The sequence below is a fragment of the Pan paniscus genome, chromosome 11, assembly GCF_029289425.2.
Source record: "Pan paniscus chromosome 11, NHGRI_mPanPan1-v2.0_pri, whole genome shotgun sequence".
NCBI lineage: Eukaryota > Metazoa > Chordata > Mammalia > Primates > Hominidae > Pan > Pan paniscus.
In genome coordinates, this window is record NC_073260.2 from 76,965,522 (window position 1) to 76,979,002 (window position 13,481).

The 13,481-nt window shown below is 37.4% G+C and overlaps 1 protein-coding gene across 2 annotated transcripts in view; it reads right to left on the minus strand.

Annotated features, from left to right (window-relative positions):
- The window catches only part of LOC100986730 (guanine nucleotide-binding protein G(q) subunit alpha), a 313,400-nt gene that overhangs the window by 88,024 nt on the left and 211,895 nt on the right, over positions 1 to 13,481 (minus strand). For both annotated transcript variants that reach the window (XM_034967540.4, XM_034967541.3), the window contains exon 3: positions 7,900 to 8,054. In XM_034967540.4, coding sequence (XP_034823431.1) covers positions 7,900 to 8,054 — 155 coding nt within the window. The remainder of the gene's footprint in view (positions 1 to 7,899; positions 8,055 to 13,481) is intronic.

Consider the following 13,481-nt stretch of genomic DNA (forward strand, 5'->3'; position numbering starts at 1 on the left):
TTCACCTCTAAGAGGGGTTTGAATTTGTGTGTGTGTGAGAATGAAAATCAGAGAGTAAATATAAATATTTTAGGACTTTTGGACCATATGATCTCTGTTACAACTATCTGACTCTCCCGTTGGGTCCAAAGCAGCTATACACAATACATAAACAAACGAACATGGCTATGTTCCAACCAAACTTTATTTATAAAAATAGGCAGCAGGCCAAATTTGGCCTGCAGGTTTGCTAATCCCTGTTCTACGGTAATAGGCTTTAGCTATGCACATCATCATCCTGAGTAAAGACTGTGGAAAGGCCTACAAAGAAGAGGCCAAACTACTCAAAGTCCAAATAAATGTCCTGATAAAATGTGAGCAAACAGCAAACTGACTTGCCCACATCCACTCTGCCCTTTAGGCAGAGTGAAAAAATGATCAACTGGGGCTAAACCCAGCCCTTTTTCCTGTTCCTTCTCTGTAATGAAGGTCAGAGTAGAGTTAAGCATATCTAAGCCTTATCTTTTTATCTTTAAGAACTTTCTGAAAGGGGAATAATAAAGACCACATCTTAGAATCATCAGCATTCACCGAGGAAGACAAATGCAGGGCTTTTTGTTTATTGTTTTACCAAAGATTGGAAAATGTGGCCCACTAGATAACAAAACAGGAAGAGAATTAAATATGTCACTCAAGTGAAAAGAATGACACTTTGTGTTATTATTGACACTCTGAAGAAGAGCAAACATAAGCAAGATCAATGTCCTCTTCTGAGCTGGCTAAAGATAGCATTTTTAGTAATTTAATCATGTAGAGAATAATTTCTCTGTTCATTACATTTCCAGGTAAATTTTAAGGTGCCAGGTTTTCATTTGACTGCATAGGATAATGACTTCTCAGATAAAGGGAGTCAACTCCAACAGAATCAAAGGACTTCAGAATTTAGGAGGAGAATTTAAGGATTACGTATCACATGTAATCTATGAGGAAAGTGACGCTTAGTCAATGCCCCCGAGGTAGTGAGTAGCAGAGGGAATTCCAGCTGGACCTCAACCTAAAGGGAATTCCAGCTGGACCTCGACCTAATATTTTCACCATACAATGGTCTTATCTGCCTTCAAAAGCCTGGAGTAGGCTTAAACTTGAAAAAAAAAAAAAAAAACTATCAGAGGAAAGTGAGGATGGATACAATGGCCAAACCAATATACCGTGGAGTACAAGTATTTGACTCATCAGTCAGCAACTTCTTAGCAAGGTACTTCCTCTTCAAGAAGGACTGGACCTAAGTTAGGTGGATGTGTTACCCTATCTCTGAAATGCCTTTTGTTAAATTCAACATGGCACATAATATATTGGTGTTAGTTCATCATCAGACTCAAAAAATGTAGGCATGCGTTTAGAAGGTCAAACTCCAATGCTGACTTATGCCAAAAAGCCAATCTACTCATGTTCTTTACGGGCTCCGGATCATGTGGAAATTTCAAGAAGGTGTCTGATCTACCCAACTCCCTGGAGGGGAATTCGGTGAAGTAAGATTAGAAATTATTTGGTCTCTTAAGGCAAACACAGCTACAGTAGACTAGCCAAAGCCTGCAGATGAGGCCTTTTCTCACTATATGCCAATGTGATTGAGACTTGTGTCTTCTGGCTAATGTCAGGGAGCTTTTGGTACTGTAGGCAGTGAACTCATTTGACCTGGTGTCTCAGTATATTAAAGCAGGTGGTGAAATCTAGGGGAAAAAAAGTGAACCTACAACCATCTGTTTTTTGTGCTCTTTAATCATTTTCAGAGCCTTCAGGCTTTTTATCAATAATGAAAAAGTTAATAAAGTAATCTACAAAACTCCCTAGGATCTTAGAATGCTTTTTATTCTTTCATTAAATAGAAATGGAAGAATTCACCAAATTAAGGCCAATTGCAAATGTATCCACAACTGCTTATCCATTATCTGGAATTTCCTATCTCTGTGGTTCTATCATTGCTGCTTGTCCTTTGAGTCATCTGATTACTTACTATGATAGGCAAGTTGGCTAATCAAAGTAGAAGGGAAGCTCAAATCATTTTATAGTGTCCTTCTTACTGGTTCCAGTAAAAAGTGATTGGCTGGATTTTGGGGGAGAGGGGTTGAGAGATAAAGACTGTAGGTTAAAACAAAGAAATAACATTCCTGAATTATCTGTAACTTAGAACATCTTCCATGTTAGTATGGATAATTGCTGCTTAGCTAAACATGGCTAAGTTTTCATAATGATAACCAAAAACCTATTGGGTTTGTTTTCCAGTCAATTTTATATAATTTTCCTTCTTGACTTTATAAATATGAAACTATCTGTAGACAATGTTGATAAAGATTAATAATCTGTTCTTCATGGTAAGTGATTTATAAAACACCTAATCATAGGTATGTATCTACTGATTCATCTATCTACCTATCTATCCATCTATCTTATCTAAAAACTGTCAATCATCTATCTATCTATCTATCTATCTATCTATCTATCTATCTATCTATCTATCTGTCAGCCATCCATCCATCCTGTGAGGCTGTATTTCAGTGGTTAAAAGCTTGGGATCTGGAATAAGCAAATTTGAATTCAACTCCTACTCCATTCATTTACTAAGTATGTGGCCTTGAACAAATTATTCAGTCTGAATCCTAGTTTCCTCTTATGTTAGACGGGGATGCTAATAACTATGTACCATTGTAGGTGACTTTGAGGATTAAATGAAATAACACATGTAAATGACCAAGCACAGAATCTAACATATATTAAATATTCAGTAAATAGCAGCTATTATTGTCTTTGATAAGGCTTTTCAGATCCCAGACCTTCAACAACAGCAGGAAAAAAGACTTGAATGCCTTCGGCTCTGAAGCTTCATAATATTTAACAGCCAAAGAGAGACTGGTGCTTATACCATGGTCATTAAAATAGTAGAAATTACCCATCTATTATTTCGTGAAACAATCACCTCTATTATTTCATGAAACAATCACTTGTGAAAGTCAAACATGAGCACTGCTGTCAGGAACAGAGGGTAGAGGGGAGAGGCACTTTAGTAAATGTGATGACGGAAATAAAAGAGATAGGTACACAGTGTTAAGATAGAAGACATAGTGACTTACTGTTACTGGTGTTGGGCAAGGCTTTCAGAAAGGGTGACTCTTGAGTCGGGTCTTAAAGGATGAATAGGAGTTCATCAGAGAGAAAAGAAGACAGGCATGCTTGGCCTCTGCTCCCAGTATTTTTTTAAGTCGCTTGCACTGAATCTCACAACCACTAGAGTTGTGGAGAGAACTGCTACTACACTACAACCTTTAAGTAGGTGTGTGTGGCAGGGAGATTCTCCTAATACCAGAAACGTAGATGTTAAGTATTTCCTAAATCTACTCTGAAGACCTACCACTAGAGACAGGCAGCACCAAAAGAAGTTGGTCCTAAGCTCAGAAATATTTCTGTAAGATGAATATTTTTCTGTAAGGTGATAATGAATAAGAAATTAGGTCCAGAATAACAATGAAGTATGTTTCAATTATAAAGATAGGAACAATTATAAAGATATGAAGATATCTTTATAAAGATATGAAGATATCTTTATAAAGATATATTATATATAAAGATATATATATAAAGATATATTATATATAAAGATATGAAAAAAGGAGGCAATATAACATACTGAAGATGCACTAGGGGAATATACACAAAAAAGTCAGAAAGGAAAAGGGCTAACAATTATCTCAAACACAGAGAAAGGAATTATTCTGAGTTATTTGTGAACATGATTTTTAGTACTGGGAAATCAGCGATGTTTAACATATGGGACCTACATCTTTGCCAGTGCTGTCATATTTGCCAGTTCCTGGAGCATCTGCAGTGATTACACTGGAGAAACATGTGGAACACAGCAGCAAATGAGTGACTCTATGATGCCCAGGTCCTATTTCTGTTGAGAGGTTTACCTGGCTAAGGAAAATGTAAAGTGCTCACTACTAAGACGGTGAAGAATAAAGTAAGTAACACTCGGGCCTCCTGGCACAGTGGGATTAAGGCAAGCCAGGCAGGCTGCTTGGGCACTGATGTATAGGTGGTGCCAAAACATCCCTGGAGGAGACCTGAAATGTGGGTCCAGTTAACTCTGGTTTATACACACAACCCCTTACATAACTGGCAGGAATAAATTGATTCTACTCCCTTTGAAGTAAAGAGAGTATTCTACAAAAAATGAAGGAAACAAACCTCCCTCCCCCAGTTTCACTTAGCTAAGGTGACCAAAGGTGACAGGTCCCTGCCTGTCCTGGAAAGTCGCTGTTTCACTATAATTATTAATACAGCCTCCTCTTTCTCAATGTGTCCTGGTTCAGATGATTAATCAAATAGCTGAAGAGATAAAATCTTCTATGCAGAAGAATGCCAGTGTAGACCAACTGATAGACCAACTGATAAAAGAGGAAAATAATTATTTTACAAATCCCAATGGAATTATTAAATCTGGCAAAAATTATCAGTTGGAAATAAAACTATCAGAGGAAGAGCTGATGAAGAACTAGAGATTGCTCAATGACAAACTAACACAACAAGAGACAAGTAAAATACAACTTTATAATGGAGGGTGCCACTACCCTAACGCCATGGTAAATCTTACCTTCATCCACCATGGGTAAACAAGTGTACAACATCACTTATAATACATTCTAGTCACAACGTTTAACTTGAATCTAATAAAGACTTTAAATGTAACTTCTAGTTTAGAGTAAATCAATGAGATCCAGGAGCAAGCTAAATCATACTATGAGAAGCAATCAGGCAAATCTAGGCCAATCTCTTGAATGTGCCAGTGAAATGCAAAATGGGTCTCTACTAGATTAAAAGAACCTTATGGGACATAACAACCAGATGCAATGTGAAGTCCTGAAATCAACCACCTCTAGAGGACATTTTGGAAGAATTTGGGAAATCTGAATATGAACTGGGTATAGAATGATAAAAAGAACTTAATTAATTTTAGGTATAATAATGTATTATTATTTAGGTAGGAAAATGTCCTACTTTTTAAAAAAAGAGATACATAGTGATGTCTAAGGATGTAAGTACATGTTGTTAGAATTCACTTTATTACTTCAGCATAAAATGTGATTAAAAAAGATTTAGGTGACGTATGTCTATATATATATACATATATATAAGAATAATTTATTTTTATTTTTTATTTTTTTTTGGAGATGGAGTCTTCCTCTGTCACCCAGGCTGGAGTGCAGGGGCATGATTGATCTCGATCTTGGCTCACTGCAACCTCTGCCTCCCGGGTTCAACCAATTCTCCTGTTTCAGCCTCCTGAGTAGCTAGGAGTACAGGTGCACCCCACCACGCCTGGCTACTTTTTTTGTATTTTTAGTAGAGACAGGGTTTCACCTGTCTATTGGTCAGGGTGGTCTCGAACTCCTGACCTCAAGTGATCCACCCACCTCAGCCTCCCAAAGTGCTGGGATTACAGGCGTAAGCCACCATACCTGGTCCACATATATATAATTTAGAAAATCAATTTATCCTCATTCCCACTAGGGAAATGTAGAACTATTTAAAGAATAATTATTTGAAGGAGTTTAGATCAGCCTTGTGCTAGAGGGCCCCATGTTTTGGTCTTGCTTTATCATAAGGAGTGTGCCCGTTTCTATGGCAGACTAAGCCTGCACTGACAGAACTCTAAGATAGCAGCTTTTCCCAGGATCACAGCACTGACAGGTCTAGAGAAACTGTCTAGGAGAGCTCTTGCCCTAAGCAAGTTAGATATGGCAGCATCCAATCCTCATACTAACTAATGGGTCCATGTCTAGAAATCTGCAAATCTAAACTGAGGGTATGTCATCAGAGATATGATGAAGTCTTGTCTCAAGAACATATCCATAGTCCAATACAGGTGTCCTAGGTGCAAAGAGGACTCTCTCAGAGGGTCTATCCCAGGAGGAGGAGGCAAACCCTAAGGGGGAGACGTAACCCTAGTAAGCACATAATTACTAGATAATGGGGGCCTCTGACTACCCAGTAGCAGGACTCTCCGTAGGGAGAACAGTTACAGTTGACAGGTAAAGAGTAGACCAGGTAGGGAGGGGAGGAGATAAGACTGAAACTAAAAGTTAAAAGATAGAGGTTAGAAGAAAAATGATGCAAGGTGAAGAATTTATCAGTAAATGTAACTTTATAATGGAGGATGAGTTAGTTTTAAAGGCTAGGGCAAGACATCACAGTAGCAAAGTAAGAAGCAGAGAGGAGTTAAGAGAGAGCCAGAGAGATTCAAAACTGAGGATGGAGGGTAAATAAGCAGACAGGAGAGACATAATGAATGGGAACAGGGAATGATGGATGAGACAGCAGCAACATGGGGAGATAGATGGAATCTGAAATGGCAAAAGAAACAGAAGGACAGAGGGGGCAGGAGTAAAAAAGACAGCTGGTCAAAGGGTGAGGGGGCAGAATTTAGAACATGCAAGAGCTGAATGCATCTTTTTCATCTCTGTACTCACAGAAACTTATACAGTGGGAGCCCAGGAGGAAGGAACAAAGGGACGAAGGACAGAGGGAGGGAGAATGGCAGAATGGAAGGCAGGCATGCAGGACAGCAGAAGAGAAAGACCAGAAATGAGAAGAACTATATGAAGGTATGGAAGAAGGATGATGAAAGGAAGAATGAAGAAAGCACACATTTCAGAGGCACACAAGGGGGTTAATGCTAGTTAAAATATTAAATACTACAAAAATGGTGCTCATGAGCACTGTGTCACATTTCAGAATGGCATAATTCAAATTTACCATAAGAATACAAGAAATAGTTTGATCAGGCAACATTTCTGTGGCTGATGTGAATCATATCTTATACAAATGCCTAGAATTAGAGTAAAAGCATGACAATTTTACTGAAAAAAACAGAGTCATATAGCTCTTAGATCTTCCATGCACTTTTCAGTGACGTCAAGCAGCCTATCAGGGCCTCTTATTTTCCCCAAGGGCCCACTCTCATCCAGTGGATCACTTTATCATATGAACTGGCATAAGGTTACTGATTATTTTCTACCCATTCTTCTGTCTGCCCAGATCCAAAACAAGAGGCAGATGCTGTATTAATATAACTAATGTAGACAGAAACCTGGCTAAATACTACCAAAAGAAAACTCACTATTCAGGTGCCTGGTTATCTACATTGCTGACTACATTGATCACATTAATCCAATGATTGCCAAATCTTTACTTCCTTTCTGTTAGGTGAGATTTAATTCTAGAGAAGTAACAGATTTCTAGGATGCAAATCTTTCCCAGGACATGAGTCTGACTGACAGCTCACAAAATAATTCTGGAATGTATGCAAAATTAGACTCACATGCAATTTTCACGCAAAGGAAAACCTATCCATCAACATAATAGTGGCTCTCAGAAAGCAGTCAAGTTCTGGGTCTGAAAACTGGAAACCAGGAAGTCTGATGTTTTAAGAAGCCATAATCAAACATATTTTTTGTTTGCAGTTTCTAATGTGTGTAGGTGTTTTCTAGCACTTGAATAAGATTGGATTTTCTATCAAAAATTATTATTACAAGATTTCAAATCACAATGGCATATGTGAGAATTGCTAGTTTGCAATTTGGGGGAGGAGGCAGGTTGGTGAAATCAGATTCCTAGAGTCTTCAGTTTGTTTTTCAAACAGAAAACAGTAAAAGAAATATTCTCCTTGACTCATGATACCAGTCCTTTATAATCTAATTTAGATTTAATGAGGTTGGCATAAGTTCAATATCTATATTCCCTAACTTTTAAAGTTTTAATCATATATGACATATACAGGACAGAATAAAGAAGTTATGATAATCATAAAACCTCCACATGGAAGTAAAGAGAAAAATCCATAGGGCCACCTGGAAAGATACTCACTATTTGGTAGAGTCAGATAATTGATATTCTCGTCGTCTATCATAGCATTCCTGGATTCCAGGATCATTCCATAAACTCTTTATTGCATCTACATATGGATTCTCAAAAGCAGACACCTTCTCCACATCAACTTCTCGAACTAATTGTGCATGAGCCTGTTTAAATAAAAAAAGGCAGTTTTAATACCCTATTACTTTCCAAATTTTCTTTGCTTTGCATATTACATTACATACAATTCAGGTAACACCTTCCTTCATATACTGGTCTTTAAACACTGGTTTACAATAAAGTCATGTTTCATATTTTTTGTTTTTCTTAGAGAGAACTCAGTCCCAAATCTTTCCCTCTAGAGTAAACCTTGATGCTACTTAGAACTGATTAGAGGAAACTAGAGGAAGGTGGCGTATTCAGCTCTCCCATCAGAACAATAAGAATGTTATGCTTACACATACCACTATTTTCACATATTATCATAATCCTAAAATATTATTATTAAAAGAAAAGGAGGCAGGAGTAATTATCCCCTCTATGTTTATAGTTTATTATAATCAAACATATAATATAGCCAGCTTATGGGTGTTGTATGTCTAAGCAGAAACTCAATCAGAATCCTCAACTAATCAGGATTAGCTTCTCTAGTTTACTTTTAGGACAGGGCGTAAAACCATTAGAAGAACAATTAATAGTAATAATTTAATCTGGACAACAATGACAATTACCCCTCCACTCTTATGCACCCAAACTTTCAAAATATTTGTTTTGTATCTGCCTTATCTATATTACCAGATTGAGTACCCCCTATTCAATTTTTTAACAATGTAAAATAACTTGGCTATATTCATTTAGCAGGAAAGAGATAAAGAGATTAAAATGTTTTAAAAATAAGATTGCAATGAAAATATTTTATGGTCAACCCTCAAATTAGCCGGAATACATGACTGCCTAACAATCCAAATCAAAATCAAACTAAGGTTTATGGAAAGCTATATATATATATATATATATATATATATATATATATATATATATATACACACACATACACACACACACATACACACACACACAAAGTATATATCATAAATATGCAACTAAGCACAAATAACTAATTGTGTTGTACACTGGATACAGATGGTTGATAATTACTGAAACAATCCTGATTTTGTATAGAAATACAAACTTCTAAACAAGGTTAGTGAATGGCTATCATGATGACATCATGGCCAAACTATTCATTTCACAGAGTATTAAGCAGATAGAATTTTAATAAATGTGATCCATGTTAGGCCCTGTCTGGTTCCCAATCTTTACCTTCCTTCCTTTCTCTTGTGTGAGAAGGGCCCCATGCCAATAGACTAATCTTGACTTAAGGTTTTAGGAAGCTCAACACACTAAGACTGAAGAAATCACCTTTCTTATTTGTTCTGTTCTGACTGTGACAATCGGATCTAGTAACTGAGAAGCCCTAGCTCTTGCTGGTATTCTGATTTTGGAAAATGAATCCCTGTAGCTGCTTTCTGTACTGAGTCCCTGTGTAGGCAATCTTCCGTGTTATCCCACCCACGATCTTACCAGCCTGGAGTCCTGTTCCTGAATCCCAGGCCAGGTGGGGCCCACCTCAATCATCGTTCCCCTCTGAGACTCGCCCTTTGAAAACAGAGCATCACTGGCTCCTCAATGAATCCCCACTGCTGTGCTCTGCCTCTTAGGCAGTGTAATATTTGTTGTCTTTCTCTCTAATCATGGTTTAAGTTCCAAGTTCCAAGATAGGCTCAACACCGCATAATCAGGGCCTAGCAAGGTGCCTGGCAAGTGGTAGATGTTCAATAAATATTTGTTGGTTGGTTGGAAGGAACAAAGGAAAGAAGGAAGGAAGGGAAGGAGGGAGGGAGGGAGGGAGGAACTGAACTACGCTAGAAATTAGGAATTCTAACTTCTAATTCTGGCTTTACCCATAACACTGGTCATAACCTTTAGGAGAAACTACTTTTCCTCTTTATAACTTAATTTTCTGTGTTCATAAGAAAAGGCAATTAAACCAAATCACCAAAGAGCTCATCTAGCCATAAGCTGTATGATTGTAAATATATAATGAATACATCTACAACGCACAGAGCACCAAAATGTTAAGACACTGTCCCTCTGGGAGCACCCAGTACCACTGAGCAAAACAAGAACTTACTATGTCACACAATAACTGAGAATACAGAACAGAATGCAGTTACATATGCACATGAGCGATGCTGCATGGGGATGGCGTTAAGTGCAACTGTGTATGGACCAAGGAGGTCAAATGAGGTGTCAGAGAGAAGGTGGGATTTAGCTGGCGGGTGAAGATGAAGATGAACGATCCCTCCAAGGAAAAGCAGCATGGACAAAATAAACATGGCACTTTTTTAAAACTGTGACTGCTGTTCACAGTTAAAAGAAGCTACTTTCTTTTGACTGCAAAAAACAAACAAAAACAAAAACAAAACAAAAACTGTCTTGTGAGAAAGTTTCATGTTGACTCTGAATTCAAATTAACCTCTACAGTGTAAGTTATATTTGTCTCTGCTATAAACCCATTACTCAGAAGTCAACCTCCATGAAAACTGAGAGAGAATATTGCCCTCAAAAACAGAGCAATCACCATGTTGCCTTCACCTAGGTTGGAATTTCTAAGTCACTTTTACTGCCTCCTAAGCTTTGTTGTTTCATTCCATCCTTGCTGTTTTGGAAAATGACATTCAAATATAATCAACCATAATTTGCATTTATGTAAGAGCTTTCATCTCAGATTCTCTAAGTTATTTAAAAGTATGACAGCATTTTACAAAATATATACAGATTTTTAAAATTGTGCATATAAACGTTCCCAATGGAAATGCAATACTCTCAATTTTTTGTAAAAAAAAAAAAAAAAGTTCTGTATGTGGAAACAATATTTTCTAGTATGTTAGAGTAGGAAGATAAATTAGATACTTTTTTCTATTTGTCCAAATGTCGAATGTGAAATAGTAGTAAAAATTATAAGTAGTTAAGCTAAATTAAACAATTATTAATGAAAAAGACAATGATGAAAAGGAAAAAACTCACCTCAAATATTACAAGTAACAAGTCAATTACAACAGACTATCCTGTTTATTTTGAACATTGTGCACAGAAAAGCAAGGGAGGGCCAGCCATGCTGGCTCATGCCTGTAATCCTAGCACTTTGGGAGGCAGAGGCAGAAGGATCACTTGAGGCCAGGAGTTCAAGACCAGCCTGGGCAACATGGCAAGACCCCATCTCTATAAAAAACAGAAAAATTAGCTGAGCGTGGTGGTATGTGCCTGTAGTCCCAGCTACTTGGGAGGCTAAGGCAGCAGGATCACTTGAGCCCAGGAGTTCAAGGTTACAGTGAGCTATGATAGCGCCACGGCATTCCAGCCTAGGTAACAGAGAGAAATACCATCTCTCCAAAAAAAAAAAAAAAAAAAAAAAAAAAAGCACCCAAAAATACCTAGTATGATTTAATGAATCACATAAACAAAATGTAAAATATAATTCTATTTCATTTTAAGTTACAGTTAAAATATACTGGGTGGAAATAATGATGAATGCTAGCTTTCAGAATTCTTAGCAAGCTGGTGGCAAGGCTTAGAGGGAACATTGTGAGAACTAAGTAGCTACTCTCAGGAACTCTGGCAGAATTCTAGGGAAAGACCACATGGAAACCGCAAGATGTGTCAAAGTGGTAACGTCTTGTTTTCAGAATTCAGTCGTCATAAAATTCAGGTAAATCTTAGATGTGTTGATGTTTCCATGTTTGCTTCTGCAAAGGGAAGGAGGAACTGAGGTCCTACCAAAGTGGGTCTTACCCAGCCCACAGCAGGCCAAGCCTTTAGGTGAAATGAAAAAGACCTCATAGTCACTTTGGAAGGATTTTCAAAATCTCATTAACGGCTGAAGGCGGCTTTAGACTGGAATGTCACACCTACCCAGAAGTAGAAAGCCAAATGGTAACTTCCACATTTGTGGAAGCTCTTAGACACAAATATCCAGCTTATTAGGCCTGCTCTGTCTGAAGGGATGCCCAACACACACAGAGGACCTCAAAATCAGAAAAAGTGCAAGCCAGCATCAGAGTTCATCTCAATTCTGAACTGCAGCACACATCTTCCTACTTTTTTTCTAAGTGCTTATTTCCTTTTGGCATTTGATTCTAAAGAAAAAAATCACCAACTCCTAAATGGACTGTGGAAAAAAAAAAAACCCTCAGCCTTTTTGGTTTTGTTTTCTTCTGCTCAAAGGAAGTACAGAGTGAAATGATGGATGCTGAGACAAGACTGCTGGTGTTGTAATTCTACTTCCACCCAGTACTAGCTGACTGTCATCTTGTACAAGCTATTTAACATCCTCAACCTGCTTCCTAATTACCTCCCTCTCATAATCCATTAAATGGAGGTAATAATAGCACTTATTTTAGAGGGATAAATTACAGACTGCATATAAAATTCTTGAAGGAAGAGCCAGACATCTAAGGCTACTAGTTATTTAAAATGCAAAAAAAAAAAAAAGGAAAAATAGTACAAAAAATATAAACCATGGTACAAATACCTACTAGATTCTTGTGACATTGGGAAAGTCACTGAAGCCTAAATCTGCTCAAATGTGAAATTACAGTCTGGAGGCCCTGACTGGATAATAGATCTCTGAGTTCTCAAATTTGCAAATACTGCTTAGCATAAAATCTCCTGCAGAAAACCTGGACATGAACTGTATTTATCAGACTGTTCCACGTTTTCTGACTTCATTAGAACCTGAACGCTGACCTTTCAGGTGCATTATACGCAGAGTGACAGTTGTTGTTTTATCTTTTTCTGAGCATTACTGCATAAATGACAAAGAACAGCAAAGTCATACTGAACTGCTGCTGGCTGGGTTCTCATTGTGAGTGATTCACTCCCATAAAACAGCCTCTCCACACTTATGATTCAACATGTGGCTCAGCAAAATTAGAAATTACTACATGACACAGCCTTTTGAAGCCCCTCATGAAAACGAAAGATCTTCTGTGTGGAGTCTTTAAGTGGTAAGGATCTACTGATTCTTCTTTGCTAAGCTTCCATGTCCTTCTTAAACTTAGCATTAGATGGAGACTACTGAATCTCAAATTAGTAATTCTGGGAACCACAGTAGCAAAGACGAAGAACTTGAACAGCCTGAGACCAAATCAGGTATCAATAATAACTCTGTCAGGTACCAGCCCTGTGTCTTTAGACAAGTCACTCAACCTTCCTGAACCTCAGTTTCTTCATCTATAAGATGGAACAATTTGTTGTAGGGCTGTTAGGAAAAGTAAAAGAGATGTTTCTAAAATGCCTAGTACAAATATTATAATTACTATGAAATCTTGTGGTATCTCAAAAGTACCATTAATAATTATTTCAACAAATATTTATCGCTCATGTGTTAGACAATACACAAGACAATGATGAAAAGGAAAAATAGAGAATGTATGTTAAATACGATGTTCTAGATTACAATGTTAGAGAAGAAAGTTTATTAAACTGCCACATATCCTTTCATTAAGACTTCACAGATTGATTTATTAACT